Genomic DNA, 12,553 nt, shown 5'->3' with positions numbered 1-12,553 from the left:
ATTTGCCAACGTGTAATTTAGACCAATATAATATATTTAATTATCATAAACATAAATTATAAATAATTAATATTCGAAAATCATACGTTGAAGAGATTCTAACAGTTATACATACACCAACTTATATATGTGTACCTCGTTAGTATGTGATATAGGGGTTATTCAATCAGTGTTATAAAGGTTACTTCGTCAGTGTTAGCGGGGTTACTCGATTAGTGCTATAAGGTTTACTTTGTTCTTTTACAAGTAGCCACATGGTGTGGCCAACCGCACACAAAACACGCTGACGTATATATGAAAAAATTTAGTTCAATACTTTGAAAGTGGGTATAAAGATCTAATAGAGTTCAAAATGGTGCATGCTAATAGTGCAAAAGTTTAATAAAGTACGGAGTATCTATTTTGAAATGGAGAAAGTAAGATGAGAACAAAAATATCTCTATTATAGAAGTGAAAGGGGGAGGCAATGGTGTCCACCTAAAATGACCACGACCCCCTCTTCCTTTCGAAAAGATAATAATAAAAAAAAAAAAAGAAACAAGAAAGGAAAGAGTAGTCAATTAGCAACTTAAATAAAAGGGAAAGATTAATAAATGAGCAAATTAAAAAAAGGAAGATTAATCAATCACCAAATAAAAAAGAAAAATTAATCAATCAGCAAATAAAAAGGAAAGATTAATCAATTAACAAATAAAAAGGAAAGATTAATTAATCAGCAAATAAAAAGAAAAGATTAATTAATCAGCAAATAAAAGGAAAGATTAATCAGTGAGCAAATAAAAAGGAAAGATTAATTAATCAGCAAATAAAAAAGGAAAGATTAATCAATCAGCAAATTAAAAGGAAAGATTAATCAGTGAGTAAATAAAAAGGAAAGATTAATCAATCAGCAAATAAAAAGGAAAGATTAATCATTAAGCAAATATAAAGGAAAGATTGATCAATGAGCAAATAAAAAGGAATGATTAATCAATCAACAAATAAAAAGGAAAGATTAATTAGTAAGCAAATAAAAAGAAAATATTGATAGGGTTCAAAAAAAAAGGGAAATATTGATCAATCAACAAATAAAAAGGAAAGATCAACGAGTGAGCAAATAAAAATGAAAGATTAATCAATATCGTACGCATCGCGTCTACTATTAGCAAGTGAAAATGAATTGTATGTCGATATTATCTAAATCTAACGGTTTAGGCGACGTTCACTTCCCCTTACAAAAATTAAAATTAAGTAAAATAATTTCAGTTCAGTAAAAATAAGTTCAGTTCAATAAAATAAGTAAGTCCAGCAAAAATAATTTCAGTTCACAAAAATAATTTCAATTCAACAAAAATAATTTTAATTTAACAAAAATCAATAACATTCAAGATGAAATATATCTGGCATCAATAAAAATAAATTTAGCTCACTAAAATTAATTTAACTTTAACAAAAATAATTTGAGTTCTGCAAAAATAATTTAATTTGAGTAAAAATTATTTCAATTTCAGCAATAAGAGGAAGTAAACCGAACCTTATATGCGTTTCATTAATCTACTTCATTTTCCCTTTATTTTCATTTCATTATTATTTTACCCCTCGCAGTTTTTCAATTTTATGCTTCACCTCTCCTCTTAACTCTTTCTCTCTTCTATTGAAGCGCCCTCTGAAATACTCTGAATTCTCCATTAAAGCGGCTTCTAAGCTTTCTCTCCTCCATTGAAGAAGCTTCTCAGGTAATATTTTTTTTTCTCTTTTTCTCAATCATCCAATTCCAATTTCTCTCCCAATTTAGGGTTTAGTTTCACACTATCGTTAAATTTAATTGTCAGCATTTTTCAGTTAGATTTCTTCTTAGGTAAATTAATGAACTATTGGTTGTAATTACGGAATTTATGAATGATTAAACGAGCGATTTTTGTTGATTGAATTTTGCTATGTTCAATATGCGTTCATATTCTTGAGTGTGATGAATTTATGTGGTATACTGGTATTTTGTGCATTGTTTGATAATTGAGTGAAATTGGGTTGCGATTGTGGTGCAGGATGTTGTTTATAACCTTGTAATGTTAGAACGGAACTTTGAAAACGGACCTTTTCTCCCTGGGCCAATGGCGGCTGCCTCTCGTGCCCCGGCTCAGGGACGGGCCTGAATTGCTTGATTAATCTCAGTTAGTTGATCAGGAAAATAATCAAACACTTGGTGGGTGTCAGTTGTCGGGTAATTTTTGATTGTCTGAGACTCTGGCAATGGCTCAACCGCAGAGTGCTCAAGCTGCGCAAGTTCCAGGGAAGTCTAATGCCCGTGTCGTGAACATAGGGACTAATAGTACTAATGCCAGTGTGTCTTCGGCTGTGGGTGTTGCTGCTACTGGTTCTGCGAATACCAAGAAGAGTCATAATAAAAATTCTAGTAAGCAGCAAAGTTCTTCTGGGACTGGTGGTGGTATTCCGTTTAAGACAATGGAGCTTGCTCCGGCTGTTCGTAGGAAGAAAAGGAAGGTTCCGGAGAATAAGTTACCGGAGAAAGTGGCAGCCCTTTTGCCAGAAAGTGCTCTTTACACCCAATTAGTGGAATTGGAAGCCAAGGTTGATGCTGCCCTTGCTAGAAAGAAAACAGATATTCAGGAAACTCTAAAAAGGCCTCCCTGTATTCAGAAAATACTTCGTATCTATGTGTTCAACACTTTTGCCAATCAGCCACTTGAAAATGGTGAAAATAAGAGTTCCGAAACTCCTACTTGGACGCTTAAGATAATTGGGAATATATTGGAAAATGGGGGTGATTCCAGCTCCGGGACTATGGATAATAGGTCCACTCCTTACCCAAAATTTTCATCTTTTTTCAAAAAAATAACCATATGCTTAGATCAGACCCTTTATCCTGACAACCATGTAATAGTATGGGAGAGTTCTCGTTCTCGTTTGCTTCATGAAGGATTTGAGATTAAAAGGAAGGGAGATACGGAATTTACCGCAATTATAAGGCTTGAAATGAATTATAATCCAGAGAAGTTTAAATTATCAGCTGCTCTTACTCAAGCTCTTGGACTTGAGGCAGAAACTCGCGAAAGAATCATGACTGCATTGTGGCACTATGTGAAGATTAAGAAGTTGCAAGACTCGAATGATCCGGCATTCTTTATTTGCGATCCACCTCTGCGAGAAGTGTTTGGTGAAGAGAAGGTTAAGTTTGCTGTGGCTTCACAGATTCTCACTCAACATTTAACTCCTCTACAACCCATACATTTGGAGCATAAGATTAAGCTTTCTGGAAACAATCCCAGCGGAAGTATGTGTTACGATGTGCTTGTTGATGTTCCTTTTCCTTTAGAGAAGGATATGTCTGCAGTCCTGGAAAAGATGGAGAAATGCAAAGAAATAGATGATTATGACAATTCCATTGCTGCTGCTATTAAGAGGATCAATGAACATCGGCAAAGACAAGCTTTTTTCCTTGGATTTAGTCATTCACCTGCAGAGTTTGTTAACACATTAATTGCTTCTCAGGATAAAGATTTGAAGGTTGTTGCTGGTGACGCAGTTCAGAATGCTGAGAAAGAGCATCGAAGTGACTTTTTCAACCAACCTTGGTAAGGAACATTACTATCTCTCACTGGTCATTAAATATATTAGGCTCCAATATAGCATAATATATGCTTGGCGTTACCTCAATTAATTTTCTGTAATATATAATTAGATATTGAGTATATAACGGGTAAAGAATGCAGTTAAACTCCCCTCTCAATTTATAAGGTATTACAAGATTTATTATTAGCCCAATTCTGAAGGGGCTTAGGTATATTAGCTGTGAATCTCACACACCTCTCATGGAGATTCAATGAAGACAGGTAATAAATTTTCCTTGTAAATGTAGTTGGATTTTGATCTTATAGTGAAACTTGAGAATTTTTTTCTTGTTGTTTATTTGTCCATATGGAATGCAATTTGGATATTGACTACTTGATTATTTATTGTGAAGTGAGATGGATTAGCTAAACATATTATGTAGCCTGTGTAGGATGAACAGTTGCCTAAATAAAATACTTTGCTTCTAATGCATTGCTATTGCCATCATTATTTGTTTTATTGGAGATTAGAGAGTATTATACGGAGAGAAAATTAAAAAGTTTTTATGATTTGTAAAAATGAATTTGATTATATATTTCAGTATATTGGCTATTCCTAGATGTTCATGCCTTAGTTTAGATTTCAGGTTGCTAAATAACTGATTATCTTCTCAACTATTCTTCTTAAAGTACATTCCTAAACTGTATATTGTATGTTCTTGTACATGTGTTATTCATTAACTAATGTTTTGAAATGTTAAAAAGTCTCATTTCTCAACACGCCAAATTTATTGTAACCTGTAATTTGAGCTCTAAAACTTAAGCTTGTCTATAGCTCCCACATTTTAAACATGTTCTAATCAATTTAATCTAGTACCTCTAAACCTAAGAGGTTAAGAATGGTAATAAAAGTAGAATTAAAATGAAGTGAGTAAAGAGAGAAAAATTAAGGGCAGCATAAATATTGTGATAGAGGGAGAAAGAAGTTTGGTGTATGGAAAAGAGAAGAATTGTATTAATTACGAATAACTTTTTGGGAATGCCTTATTAGGATGGTGTGAAAAGCAAAAGTATTACTCTACATGCTGATCCCCTTTATTCAATAATTTTCAATTTTGCCATGTCTACTTGCATATATGGTGGGGGTTCTTGTTTCCCAAACAAGTATTGTTATAGTTTGGTAAAAAGAGATAGCAGCCTTTGATCGACACAACTGGGGTGTCTGTCAGATTATGTGAAGTTTTATCATCCTTCAGTATACAAAGGGAGTTAGTTTCTATCTACAATAACTATAATATATACTAAATGCAAAACCATGTAATTATTTTTGGCAATCCTCTTGGAAAGTATTTTTTACAATGTAATATTTTCTTTTCTATTTGGCTATCAGTCCTATCATATTTCTTCCATGTATAGTCAATTAAAATAGTATTTTATATCTTCAATATATTATATTCGGGTCCTCTTCGGGAAAAACAGTGGTAACTGGTAGCCTTTAGATGTCAAATATGAGTAGCTAGTAGTTTTATTATTAGTGGGTAGAGGTTAGATATCATTGTAGCAGTTGATATTATAGTGTTTGGCAAAAATAGCAGTTGAAATATTAAAATACAAGCAAAGCCATACATATTATTCAAGCTACCGAAACGCTATCCACCAACTATTACATGAAACACTACTTTACCAAAACACTCTTTCTTTTTTTTTTCCTTACTAGAGTTTAGTCTTGTCCAAATGCTAACCGCTACCTAAAATGCTACCGCCATGAAGCAATGCGTTAAAATAAAATTTTATTCAGGCAAAAATACATTTTATTATGTTAATTCAAAACTATGTAAATCTCTTTTCATTATGTAGAAAATTATTGCTTTATCATGTCTCTAGAATTACTTTATACAACAACAACAACAAAAAAGCCTTAGTCCCAAAATTATTTGGGGTCGGCTAACATGAACTGTAATAAGGAATCGTACGATATAAAAAAAAAACAGATAAACAAAATCATTATTTGAAAGATTTTGAAAAATAGGTGAGTAAACGAAAGAGCATTTATGAAGAATTAAGGGAGCTTTTAAAGAGAATCAAGAATAAAATTCAAGAAAGTTTTAAAAGAGTTTTAAAACATTTAGTTGAAAACATAAAGGTTTGAGAAAACTCTAGCAAAGGAAAACAATATTGTTCATAAAACATTAGTGGGCTAAAAATAAAATTAAAAACGATTTATAAATTCAAAAAGTATATATAATCATGACACCTCGTCGACAATAAAAATATATTATGATCATAAATGTGGATAAAAGGGTTGTAATTGCAAAATGGAAATTGATGAAGCTATATATGTTTAATACTTTATACTCAAAGTGTAAAGACACCATGAAGTTTGTCCTACAACTTTTTTTATAATTCTTTTTGTTAGATATCGTAGAAGGCTAGAATATTTCCTTTTTTTAAAAGTAAAAAAATAGAGCGTATATTAAATTAAGGATGATACTCTCTCATTCACTTTCTGTTTTCATCCATTTTCTTAAGTTCTATTCACTTTTACTTTATTCCTTTTATAATAATATTTTATTCATTTTATTTTTATCAACTACAACCCCACTTTGTGGAGCCAACTATGTTAAATACATCCCTTACTCTCTACCCCTCTCTTCTTTTAAGCAAAAGTAGTCGCGTGCATGGTCCTGAAAACGGAAGGAATATAATATATATGAGAATAAATTTTTAGAGTTAATTTTTTTTTTTTAGAGTATATTAAGGATGATACTCTCTCATTCACTTTCTGTTTTCATCCATTTTCTTAAGTTCTATTCACTTTTACTCTATTCCTTTTATAATAATATTTTATTCATTTTATTTTTATCAACTACAACCCCATTTTGTGGAGCCAACTATGTTAAATACATCCCTTATTCTCTACCCCTCTCTTCTTTTAAGCAAAAGTAGTTGCATGCATGGTCCTGAAAGCGGAAGGACTATAATATATATGAGAATAAATTTTTAGAGTTAATTTTTTTTTTTAATAGTTTAAAGACATATCAACTATGACATAGGTCAAAATGTGCAAAGTTTTCCTGCCATATTCCTTTCAATTTAAAAAATAAAAAATTCAGAAGTATTTCTTTCTATTTTATACTACTATATACCACTCTATATGAGTTATTGAATCTTGCCTCTCTGATATACATAATCTACTTTTATACAGAATCCATTAATAACATATCAATAAATAAGGAGTTGTAAATATATATGAGTAAATTTACAACTACCCATGTTAATAATCACTGTGTATATTTTGAAAAATAGTACGTAATGCGTATAGTATATAGTAAGTAATCTTAACAATTAAATAAAATAAAATGTAATACTCCTTTTGTTCTTTTTTATCTTTCTACTTTCTGTTTTGGTATATATATATATATATTATATATATATATATATATATAGGAGGGATCCGGTGAGAATTGGTCCATATGTGAGAATTCATACTTATATGAGAATTGATCTAAAATTTAGAATACGTGAGTAAAAATTTAGAACATACGAGTTAAAATTTAGAACATGTGACTCAACTTAAAATTTTGAACATATGAGTAATAATTTAGAACATCTGATTTAAGAATTTGAACATGTGAGTAAAAATTTAGAAAATTTGCTTTATGAAGTTTAGAATATATGAGTAAAATTTAGAACATTTGATTTAAGATTACGAACATGTGAATAAAAATTTAAAACACTTGATATAAAATCTAGAAAATGTGAGTAAAAATTTGGAACATACGAGTAACAATTAGAAAATACGCTTTAAAATCTGGAACATATAATTAAAAGTCTTAAAGCACACGTTTTAAAATTTAGAACATATAAGTTAAAACTTTGGAACAAGTTAACTTAAAATTTATAACATCAAACTTAACTAATCTATGGTTTTGAACATGTGAGTACTAATTTAGAACATTTGATTTAATTTAGAACACCCGAGGAAAAGTTTAGAAAATCAGATTTAAAATTTAGAACATACTTTCCACTTACTATGAACCGTAAGTAGGAAGATGAAAAAAAAGAACGGAGGCAGTGTATATATGTAAGGGAAAAACTATTACACATAATTTATAATATTGTTAGAAACAAATTTCATAATTTATTATTAAGTTCATACATCGCACAAATACACGAGCTCTAACCTAAATTTTGATATTAAAATAAAATTTTGAAATGATATGGACACCTTATCATACATTTCATAAAGGTAATGAATATTTATAGTTATTTTTACATTGACTAATAGACTGGTAGGTTACTTTGTTCTTTTTATATTAATTTTTTTTTTTCCCATATCCCCTACATTTTTGTTTTCATATTTTTCAAAATAACATCTAGAAGTATCAATAGCCTTAATATCTCTTATACAACCCTAATATTTTTTCTATAGGTGTAGGCTGAATAAGGTATTATATGACAAAAAATCTAGTTATGAGTATTTATTTGATGTAAAGATATACATGGTATAGTTATTGTTGAACTAACAAATCATTGCATTTCATTATCCCCTGTGCATGGTACTAAATCTCTGCCCACAACTGCTCAACCACATTGTAAAGGAATTTAAGCTTACTGATATATTAGGCTGCCATAGTTGCATTCCACCCGCGTTGCCCGCGAAAGTGTTTATATGGCCATTATCACGATCAAGATCACATCCAAGATTTTAAACCATGTCCCTATGTTTTTTATATTTTTTTTATATATTTTTTTTTTTTTTTATCTTCCTACTTTTCATTTAGATATGTTCTTATTTTATACTTTTGCTTTATTTCTATTTTTGTAAAGGAAAATATCACTTTTAACTCAGATCGACATTGTAGTATTATACTATTAAATAATACCAATGTTTCAACACAACTTTCTTTTTCCTACCCAAAAAGTTATAAGTGAAATACTTGAGGCTTATACTTGAAGACACTAAGTTGTAGACTTGCAGGGCCTCCCTTTAAGAATTCCTAGAAACATATGAAAAATTACAATGAATCCTTTTCCAGCATACAGTAGATAATCCATTAGAATCTCGTGTGTATCATAAAGCTTTTAACCTTACTAGTTGAGGTGAATAAGCGATAATCAAGACGTATGAGGTACTTGCATTTATTACTTACTAGGCTTTTAGATCACTATTAGAGCTAATTTTCTATTTTAGTGTTGTTCCATGCATTTTCTTAGATAGCCCTTAGCCAGCGAATCAAAAATTACCTTCACATAGCTAGAGTTTCTTTTTCATTCTATATTTTTTAAAATCATTTTACATTGGAACAAACTATGCTTTAAATAGCTTTATCATCTTACCATTTTCCTCCATGCATTCTAGTTCTTATTTTGTGCATCTATATTTTCATAATTCTCATGGTTAATAATTATTGAATAATATAGTTTCATATGCTTGAAGTATTTCTAGGTTGTGTATTATTTTGTGTTAGTTTGATAATAGTATTGTCCCTTCATTTTTTGACTGTCACCCACAGTCATAACTACTAATAATGTCACCAGTTTAGGTATGCGTTCGATCTTGTACTTGGGACATATGCTGGCTTGTGTAACATAGCTTACACAAATCATTTAGAAGACAATGTTAATTGCTCTATGAGATAATAATGTTTACTTTTCCTGATTTTGTGAATAGGGTTGGTTAGGTCGGAAAGTAAAGTAATTTTAGTTTTGGACTTGGTGATTTTTTAGGCAGGCTGTTTTTGGTTTCAGACTGCAAAGTTATGATCATAACTCTAATTTTTTCTGGTGGTGTAGAATTCAGTAGTTGGATTTGGCTATCGGGTTGATTTTTAGTCCTGTCTTAATTTCTTCATGCCTGTTAAATACTTGTTCCTGGCTTTTGGAATTTTGCTACTCTACTGTTGTACTTTTCTATTTATTTGATAGGGTCCCAGATCAAATTTCGTTTTGAAATCATGTCATCAACTCTTATTCTGAACTTTGATAACGTATGTTGTGGGTGTTTATTTCTATTCACCCAGACTGTTATGCCATTTGTTGGTAGAATGAGGGGACACTAGCTGTATATGGACAGTGGATGTGGTTGAATTTTGTGAATGAGAGTGAAGTTTTGTACAAGGAGTATCAATCTAAAGATTACTGGAACATGAAGATGGTGAGATACATGGGCCCTAGGAGCTTTTGAGAACGGGGAGAATACTTATATATTTTGTTAAGCTTTTGTGTGTTCAATAGCTAGTGTCTTTTCTCCCGGTAAATCAATAGAGTTAGTCAACTAAGAAATTCATTTGTTCTTATGAAAAATCAAATTTTCAAGTACACAACTCTCATGTTAGTACACAAAGCATTAGCACACCCATACTAAGCCACCCATTAAGTACAGATATGCAAGATGTCCAAGACGGGATTTGAGGGATACATCACCAAGACTTTGTTAAAGGAGTCTGACAGCATTTGTCTTGAAGAGGAAGATGAAAGGTGCATCATCAAATGACCTAAGAGTTGGTTAGCTTTGGGAATGGTGTCAATGATGAGAGTAGTATGAACTAAGAAGGGGAATGTATTTAAGCTTTTCTCTTTCTTCTTAAATCCTAGGGTACTAGGTACATACTATCTTTAGTGATGATTGTTTAATTTCATTGGTAATGTAACCATTTATCATTTTTTCCTTATATTTCTTCACGTATGTTTTGTCTATCAAAGCTTCTGTTCAATTACATAATGCTAGAATTTACTAGTGTAGAATCATCCACCTTCCAAGAAGTCCATTCAACCAATGTGCTTTCCTAGTGCCTGGGGGTTACCAAAAGGGATCGACTATTCAGCCTTATAAGACCGTTGATTGGGATTGGGCATACTAATGTTTTCTGAAGTGTTTACACTTACAGAAGCTCTTAGTATGCGACCTAATTGCTTAAATTGTGTAGAAAATTAGTGGACTGAAAGAATGTATCTCATTTTTCCTCATGGTCATCGAGTGATTGGAACTTTCAAAATTTGGGTGGGTAATCGGGGGTAAGGGTGGGGATGGGATGATTTTAGGGTGAAGGAATTCTCCATGCTTCAATTTTGGATTTAATGAGAATAGTTTGTACCTTGAGTCTCCTTTTCCCCTCTTCCTCTAGTTGCCTCTCTCCCAGTCTCTCATCCTCATGCAAAACTAGGTTGCATTGTGGTGAAGGGATGACTCTTCTATCTTGAGCTCAATACTAGGTAGGGCTCCTTGGTGATCAATGAAGAAAGAGGAGAGATAAGAGTATTGCTAGCAAAACTTGGAAGCAGAAGAAGACAGAAAGATGACTGTTGGCTTGAGAGAGAGAGAGAAGAAAGAGAGGCAGTTGGTTTGGGACCCTTGTTCAGTCATTCCAGGCAGCCCTTAAGTGGCAAGGTTTTGATTATTGATTAATCACTTTTGGCCGGGAGATTGCCTGCTGATGATCAGTTCTCAGCCATGTAGCTGACTAAAAAAAAACCATATAATTCTGTTGGTATTGAAATTTTGTCTCATTTGGACTCTTTGGGTCTGAGCATTGTGCTTTTTGCTATGATTTCAGCTGATTAATCAAAAAGTGAATTGCCCTAATTTTGGGCAAGATATGTACTAGTGGCAAAGAGTATCTTATTAAGCTTTAAACGTGCTAGGAGCTGGAGGGGTTACTATGTAGTTGCAGTTGCAAAGAAAGATTTATATACTCTCAGGTTATTGTTAGATTTTGCTTTGGGTTGACTTGATTGTGAAACAATTTCAGTAGGCTAATTGTTGTGGAAAAGAACATGTTTGTGGTCAAGGAAGTTGCAATGCTTGTTTCTTAAATCTTCTAATGGTCTGGTTGCTTGATTATTGTTCTGATAATTTTTGTTTGTTCATTATAGGGTTGAAGATGCTGTTATGCGTTACGTGAATCGCAAAACTGCCAGTGGAGGTGCTGCTACAGGAGCTACATGATTTGTGATATCTAATTAGGTACAAGGTTATTGCATGTTGAATATTGATGATTGGACCCCTATTTTTGGCGTCATAAAACATAATGTGAGATGCTTTTTTGTTCTAAAGATAGCAGCCTAGAGTATATAGCATGTCAATATTATCACAGAGATGAAGCTGAGGACTTCAACTGCCTTGTATCTCATAAGGAAATTTTAGTATTACTAGCGGTATTCTGAGCATGCATATTCATAATCTCTTGTTACTAGCTCTAGTTATGAATGAGATTAAAATGTCAGCTAGTAACCTCCTTTTAATGTCATATTTCTTCGTTAAAGAACTAGTTCATTTTTTGTAGTTTCACATCATGAGTATTGTAGTGTCACTTCTAATAGCTAGGATTGTAGAAACTGTGATATTTTTTAGCCATCAACAGAAGAGGTGTGAGCGCTTTGTTTCAAATCCGAATTTGTTGTATTGATTCTTGTATGTATCTCTTCAATTGAAAAGTAATCTTTATCATGGTTGCTACCGCATTTTTTGTAGTTTCACATCATGAGTATTGTAGTGTCACTTCTAATAGCTAGGATTGTAGAAACTGTGATATTTTTTAGCCATCAACAGAAGAGGTGTGAGCGCTTTGTTTCAAATCCGAATTTGTTGTATTGATTCTTGTATGTATCTCTTCAATTGAAAAGTAATCTTTATCATGGTTGCTACCGCATTTTTTGTAGTTTCACATCATGAGTATTGTAGTGTCACTTCTAATAGCTAGGATTGTAGAAACTGTGATATTTTTTAGCCATCAACAGAAGAGGTGTGAGCGCTTTGTTTCAAATCCGAATTTGTTGTATTGATTCTTGTATGTATCTCTTCAATTGAAAAGTAATCTTTATCATGGTTGCTACCGTGTAACTCCATAAAGATGCAAAATGCTATGGTTGGTTTGGTCTGAGGTTCAACCTGTTCCATGTACAGAAGAAGGAAAAATGAAGTTTGGTTCAAAAACTTCAGAAAGGTTTGAACAGGGTAAATGAATAAGGTTAGGTTTCTAATATTTGCCCCGACTGGGATCTAG

At 32.1% G+C, this 12,553-nt stretch overlaps 1 protein-coding gene across 1 annotated transcript; it reads left to right on the top strand.

Moving 5' to 3' along the window:
- The first annotated feature begins 1,579 nt into the window (after positions 1–1,579).
- LOC145567445 (SWI/SNF complex component SNF12 homolog) lies at positions 1,580–11,999 on the top strand. Its single transcript, XM_081626716.1, has 3 exons — positions 1,580–1,715; positions 2,025–3,572; positions 11,424–11,999. The coding sequence occupies exons 2-3, from the start codon at positions 2,230–2,232 to the stop codon at positions 11,494–11,496; spliced, it is 1,416 nt and encodes a 471-aa protein (XP_081482842.1). The 5' UTR covers positions 1,580–1,715; positions 2,025–2,229; the 3' UTR covers positions 11,497–11,999.
- Positions 12,000–12,553: the final 554 nt, after the last annotated feature.

Source organism: Chenopodium album, chromosome 11 (genome assembly GCF_948465745.1).
Source record: "Chenopodium album chromosome 11, dcCheAlbu1.1, whole genome shotgun sequence".
In the NCBI taxonomy this organism is placed as follows: domain Eukaryota; kingdom Viridiplantae; phylum Streptophyta; class Magnoliopsida; order Caryophyllales; family Amaranthaceae; genus Chenopodium; species Chenopodium album.
The sequence above is the reverse complement of the archived record's forward strand: the minus strand, read 5'-3'. Positions and strand labels throughout refer to the sequence as shown.

Coding starts and splice junctions, on each gene's coding strand:
- LOC145567445 (XM_081626716.1), top strand. CDS start 2,230: ATGGCTCAACCGCAGAGTGCTCAAGCTGCGCAAGTTCCAGGGAAGTCT. Junction 3,573..11,423: donor GACTTTTTCAACCAACCTTG/GTAAGGAACATT, acceptor TGTTCATTATAG/GGTTGAAGATGCTGTTATGC.